The 6,000-nt window shown below is 53.9% G+C and overlaps 2 protein-coding genes across 2 annotated transcripts in view; both read left to right on the forward strand.

Moving 5' to 3' along the window:
* Positions 1–2,127, forward strand: part of EXOSC10 (exosome component 10) — a 24,553-nt gene extending 22,426 nt beyond the window's left edge. The window contains exons 23-25 of the mRNA XM_077763811.1: positions 310–368; positions 1,259–1,335; positions 1,992–2,127. Coding sequence (XP_077619937.1) covers positions 310–368; positions 1,259–1,335; positions 1,992–2,022 — 167 coding nt within the window. The 3' untranslated portion in view covers positions 2,023–2,127. The remainder of the gene's footprint in view (positions 1–309; positions 369–1,258; positions 1,336–1,991) is intronic.
* Positions 1–6,000, forward strand: part of SRM (spermidine synthase) — a 16,089-nt gene that overhangs the window by 8,129 nt on the left and 1,960 nt on the right. The window lies entirely within an intron of this gene.

Here is a 6,000-nt window from a genome sequence, read left to right on the forward strand (position 1 = left end):
CTCAGAGCCCAAGTCACCAAGCATGGCATCTCTCCAGCACACAGGGACCAGACCGGGTTTCCTTGGCGTGAAAGGAGCCAGGGCTCTAGCCACCCGCCCCTGAGCTGAGAGTAGATCTGTGGGAAACGAGCCTGGTGTTCGGGCTGGCCTTCTGTCCTGGGAACATAACACGGGTCCCTCCTCAGAAAGGGGTCAGCAGGCTGATAGCCCCGCCCTCCCTGAACGCCACGCACCATCCTAGGGGTCCACCTGTGGGGTCTACTAACTCCCATATGTGATCACAGGCGTTTCTCTTCTCTTACCTTCCAGGAAACAGCAAATCGAAACCTTCCCAGTTTGATCCAAATAAGCAGACCCCATCTGGCAAGGTAAGAAATATATTTGACACCGAAAACTAGTAAAATTGTATATGTCAACTATATTTTGATTGAGAGTTAAAAAACAAAATACAAGATACAACTAATAAAAAAAATAAAGAAAAGACAGGGCACCTTTGTGGCTCAGTTGGTCAAGCATCCAACTCTTCGGCTCAGGTCATGGTCCCAGGGTCGTGGGATCGAGCCCCATATCAGGCTCTGTGCTGAGCGTGGAGCCTGCTTAAGATTCTCTCCCTTTTTCCTTCTTCTTCCCTCTGTCCCTCTCCGCCACTTACGCATGCTCTCTCTAAAATAAAAAATTTTTAAATAAAAAATAAATATGCTTGAGAATTCTCACATTCCCATGATGCTTTTTTTTTTTTCTCCCTCTTTCGCTGCTGGGAAGAGGGCCCAGCTGGGACTCCTCTTCCTTTGCATATCTTTGCCCTCACCTCATCCCTTCCCAAGTACGGACAGTACCCATCAGCTCTTCCAGCGAGAAAAAGAACAAGAGAAAAAAAACCAGGTTTTTTTTTCCAAGAGGCTGTAAAGGCTGCCATGTGGTTTGCTACCATGGGAATCGCAGCCGCAGGCCACAGACACTCCTTTCGGGGCCGGCACAAGCCTGCATTCGCCCCCGTGGGTGTCAGCCGCAGTCAGAGCCAAGAGTGGCCGAAAATTTGCATGCGGAGGCCCGTGCGGAGCCCTCCTGTTCCTCTAGTAGCTCATCCTGACGGCCTTTTCTTCAGAGGCACCCAGAAGCATCTAGTCCAGTGCGAGAAAACCAGTCACACTGGTAGTGCTGGTGTGTGGGGGAGGGGGGCTCCTCTGAGCTCACGTGTTTCCTGTGTGTCCTGCGGTCAGGCTGTCACTCGGCTAAAGTGATTTTTTTATCTTTTCAGAAATGTGCTGCACCCAAAAAACTTAAACAGTCGCTGGGAAACAAAAGCATGTCCTTTCCAACCGGAAAGTCAGACAGGTATGTATGTGGCAGAGGCCGGCATGGCCCCGCACCCCCGGCAGCAGCCCGGGGGTCTCAACTGGAAAGACTCTAAGCCTCTCTGGAGTGGATCCCCCACCCCCGTCACTCTAGGAAAGCTGAGCTAGGAGGAGGGGAGGGGACTGCCAAGCACCGTTACTGTGTCCCAGGACTCAGATTGCTGTCACTCGCCACCTATCACCACACAGCTGCCCAGGGGTCACCTCCGAGCAGACAGGCTTGGGATTTTCTGAGATCAGCCCATTCCTAAGGAATGAGGGGAAAAATCAGGAAGTAAATGTTGTGGGTCGTGGTTTAAGAATATTTTGGTTAAGAACATGAATCTCTCATCCTCAGGGCAGACCCTGAAACCAGAGGACTCACCCCTGGGGTGTGGCCTGGTGAGGGAATCTGCCTTAGATCTGAGCCAGCACTGCCACTCTCGTTGGGCCGCAGGGCACTGCCCCGGCCCGCACTCGTCTGCCAGGGTGTGGGGGGTGCACCGCTGCCAAGCTCTGTTCTCCAGGACCGCCCCTCCCCCCAACAAACCAGGCTCCCCGAGCTGTGCATTAAGGTTTGCACCGTTTTATGAACAGCTGAGAGCCGCTCTCCAGCCGGACTGGAAGAAGTAACTTGTTTTCATTTTGCCCCTGCAGAGGCTTCAGGCACAGTTGGCCCAGGAGATAGTGCTGGAAGAGACCCCTGGAAGCCCCGGTGGACCGGAAGCACCCAGTGGTGGTGCTGTTTTGTACAGACTCATTTTTAAGCCATTAAAAAGAATTCTTACTGGAAGGAAGCGGGTTCCTGACTCTTCCTTTGCTGCCACCACAGTTCCGGCGGGAGAGCACAGGTCCCACCCCGGTCAGGTCCCCGTCCCCAGCTGTCCGTGGGTAAGCGTGCCCTTGAGGACGCTGCGGTTTCTGGCGACGTCCAGAGTCTGTCCTGAGACCGGACGCAGGAGAATCTCCCATGACTCCGAAAAGGGCAGCATCCACACGGCACAGAGCACCTCGCTCACGGAGCGCCGACTCCATCTTAGGAGGATTCCGTGGGCCGTGCTCCCTCCTTCACGTGCCTCCCAGTCATGCCAGTGAAGCCAAACGGGGGGGGGCGGTGCTGGTAGAGCTTTAGTGCTTACCGTGTCCTCTCAAGGGCCCCATCTCTTCCCTGTGTCTGTCTCACTCCCCTTTCTTTCTTATTTTTAAGTTCCCCAATTAAAAAAGTAACAGCGCGTTCACTGCAGGAAATGAGGAAGAGAGCAGTGAAATCGCCCGGAACCCCACACGCGGGTAAGCTTTCGCGCTCCCGCATAAAGACTTTCCACCGTGTGTATATTCACTTCCAAGCTTGGATTTACGTTTCTGCAGTTTTTCACCTTCAGAGTTTCTACCTTTTGTCATTCGAAAATTCACTGTAGTTGAGCACCATTATTGAACGTGCACATTTCCGATTTTGTGTTCTTAATAACGTAGCATTGAACTACTTCAGAATTCCTTTTGCTTTTAATATCAAGATGGGATATTAAACCAAGAAAGCACAAAACATAACCATCATTTTTGTTTTCACAACTTAAACAAGGAACCTATTTTCGCCAAAGTATTTCCCGGAGATTACTGTGAGACCTGGCTGAGGGCAGTACCCTGAGGGGCCATGAAGCCAATGCAGGCGCGCTGCGAAGCCAGCAGCCAGTCAGGCAGAACAGCGAAGAGCAGCCCAGTCCCAAAATGGGCTGAAGTTTGCCCGAGTTAGGACTGGAATGGTCGCAACTGACAGAAAAGCCAAACCGTCAGTGGCTTAGCAAAACAGATGGGTTTTTTTAATTTTGTCTTTCTCCTCAGGCCTAGTTAGTCCAGAGCTAGTGTGGTGACTCGGCGGTCCCCGCTCTGGCACTTTCATGTTGCGCTGCCATTCTCCACTGGCACCTAGGGCTTCCCCTCATGGGCTACGGGGAGCTGCGGTAGCTCCGTCCATCACATCCGCATTCCATTCAGCTGGAAGGAGGGGAAGAGGTGCACCCCATCTCCCTTTAAATGGAAGTTGCCCATTTTCACTTCCCGTTGGCCAGCACGTAGTCACGTGCCACAGCAAAGGCTACTGGGAAATTCATTTCCATGCCCAGGTGCCCCTAAAAGTCCACGGTGCCGATACAGTTTGGAAAGAGTGGACACTGAGGCACAGTATGAAATTGCTCTAAAATCTCAGAGTCCCTATGATTAAACAATGCACAGATGGGAATTTTTTAAGAGTGAGAAATCCTTTTCTACCGAGGATGGCCCGAGGGGACTTAAGAGAGGCACATGTGGGTCGGGCCTGGGAGAGTGAGGGAGAAAGTCCAGAGAACCTTGTAACTAGTGCCGTTCGAAAGTGTGCGCTTTGCCAGACATGTGCTGGGCGCTGGTTAGAAAGAACCCGGGCTCCACCCCACGGCTGCCAACCAGGATGGAGCGGCGGCCTCGGGAGCGGGGCTCAGCCAGCTCCCCGGGAGACGGGCACGCCGGCCTAAGCCCAAGCACCACCGTGGTGAGCGGGGCGGTGTGCGCCGGGCCTCGCCGAGCGGGCTGCTGGGGGCTTCCCGCAGGCCAAGGGGAAGGAGAGGCCAAGGCCAAGGAGGAGGAGATGGAGAACACTGAAGACGACTGCGAGTTAAGTTTCTTAACGCGGCTTAAGTGATTCCTTGCCCCTTCTTTGGAAATTATCCGTGTTAGTTTTGTCTTTGTGGCAATGGTTTTTGGTGTGTGTGTTTTCTAGAAAGATGGGGACCGTGAACAGTACTGGTTGAGGTCTTTCTAAATGTCATTTGCAAAAGAAAGAGTTGGCAGAACCCGAACGTCAGTCCCCAGATGGGGTTTTGAAACGTGGCCGGGCCCTGAAACCACAGGGCTCCTGAGATGGGAGTCACGATGGAGACACGGACGTTGCGGATGTTTGGAGAACAGCTGTGTGTCCGTTCTCTGAGGTGTCAAGCCATGGGGACAGCACGTGGATCCCCAAGGCCGTGGGAGGATGGGTGCGCCGGCGGAGGACCGCGCCTGGGCTCTGACGAGTGACGCGGCGGGGCCCGTGGGCTGGCAGCGGAGAGAGGAGTGAGGAGGGCTGCTGCGGCCAGTGGCGCCCTGGTCAGCCTGCCACGCACCTCCTCACCAAGCAATACCGCGCGGTGGCCAAGTTCATTCCCGCTCAACGGCCACAGCCGTCGGCCTGGCTGAACACAGTGCTTGCGAAACGGCTCAGGTGCTGGCTGCTCGAAGTCTCCAGTGACAGACACACATACCTGCCCCACAGCGGTCCCCCTGAACCTCCACCGCGGACAGTAGCCGGGCACCCACCTCTGTTCTCTCCCCTCTCTCCCTTTTATAAATTATCCGCACTTTAACAGGTTGGGATGGTTGAGCCGCTAGACAGTAATGCTTGACGATGGAATCTTAAATGCACGTGGGTCTGAATTCGGGGAGACGTTTCATGCTGTGCCTTGGTTTCCTGCATCCTGATTTTCCCTATCAGTTTTGAATTTAACTGGGCCACCCAATATGGCCACTTCTGGCAGAACCACTGTTTTTCCCCCGCGTGACCTGAAGCTGAGTGGCATTTGTGGGATGGGTCACGGTCCTGTACATCTAGGGACTTTTCTGCCTGTATTTTATTCAGGGCCTTTGTTTTTCTCTATGAACGTGGAAAACTTTGAGCTACGGCTTCCACACACCACCGAGATCCCACTCCCTGTGGGTGTTGCGGCCAGGACCGGGGGTTTCACTTCCTCTACAGGAGGGAAAGATGTCCTGTTATGTTCCTTCTGTTTTGAGGAGACCCATGCTGAGAGCAGCTTTGCGAGCTGGCAGGGGGATTGGGATGGACGTGATCTTCTCTCCCCCCTCCTCCCAATCCCCTGACCTTGCAGTGCCCCAGGAATGCCAGGGCCCCTGTCTGGTCTCAGCTGTGCAGTCCCTGGAAGGAAGCCGAGACAGCTGACTCCGAGGGGCCTGGACTAGCGCCCGGGCCTCCAGCGTCCACTCAGCCTGTGGCCCAGCGCTGCCGGCCGCTGCCACCATCCCCAGTCTCACCGCGCTTCCGGTCTGGCTCGGGACACAGAAGTGAACAGGCGATCGGAGCTCAGAGGTGTACATGTCTTGATGGAGGTAGTGCAGGCTGTGATGCAAACTCCGTGACCCAAGACCAGGACGGAACCCGGGCAAGCCTGCAGTAACTGGGCGGAGGGGTTGACTGAATCTTATCTGCTGTGCGATCCTTTTCTGAATGACCTCAGGTCCTGAACCAGCTTTATAGGAGACGTCTCCCAGCAATTCCTTTATTGCCTTGGCTCACCTTCCCTTTTGAAAAGGAGCTTAAAGCCAACCAAGACACATTGTTGCTGTAAGGCTTGGGGCTCCACCAGCTGATGAACTGTTATTCATCTGAGGTTACAGGGAACACGCTTCCCACCTCCCAGGGCAGCCTGCACAACGTCAATCAAAAAACATCCCCATCGTGTCACCAGTAGTTTACACCGGTTTCACCTCCCTTCCTTGGCGTGCGAAGAACTACGCCTGTAGAGCAATTAGCATTTAATATTTGGTAATTAGCATGCTTAATGTGATTCAGATAAGTTCCTTGACATTTTCCTAAAAACAGCACGTTCCCGCCCACCCCTTCAGAGAGAAAAGCCCAGTT

Source organism: Crocuta crocuta, unplaced genomic scaffold (assembly GCF_008692635.1).
Source record: "Crocuta crocuta isolate KB4526 unplaced genomic scaffold, BGI_CrCroc_1.0 scaffold13, whole genome shotgun sequence".
Classification (NCBI taxonomy): Eukaryota; Metazoa; Chordata; class Mammalia; order Carnivora; family Hyaenidae; genus Crocuta; species Crocuta crocuta.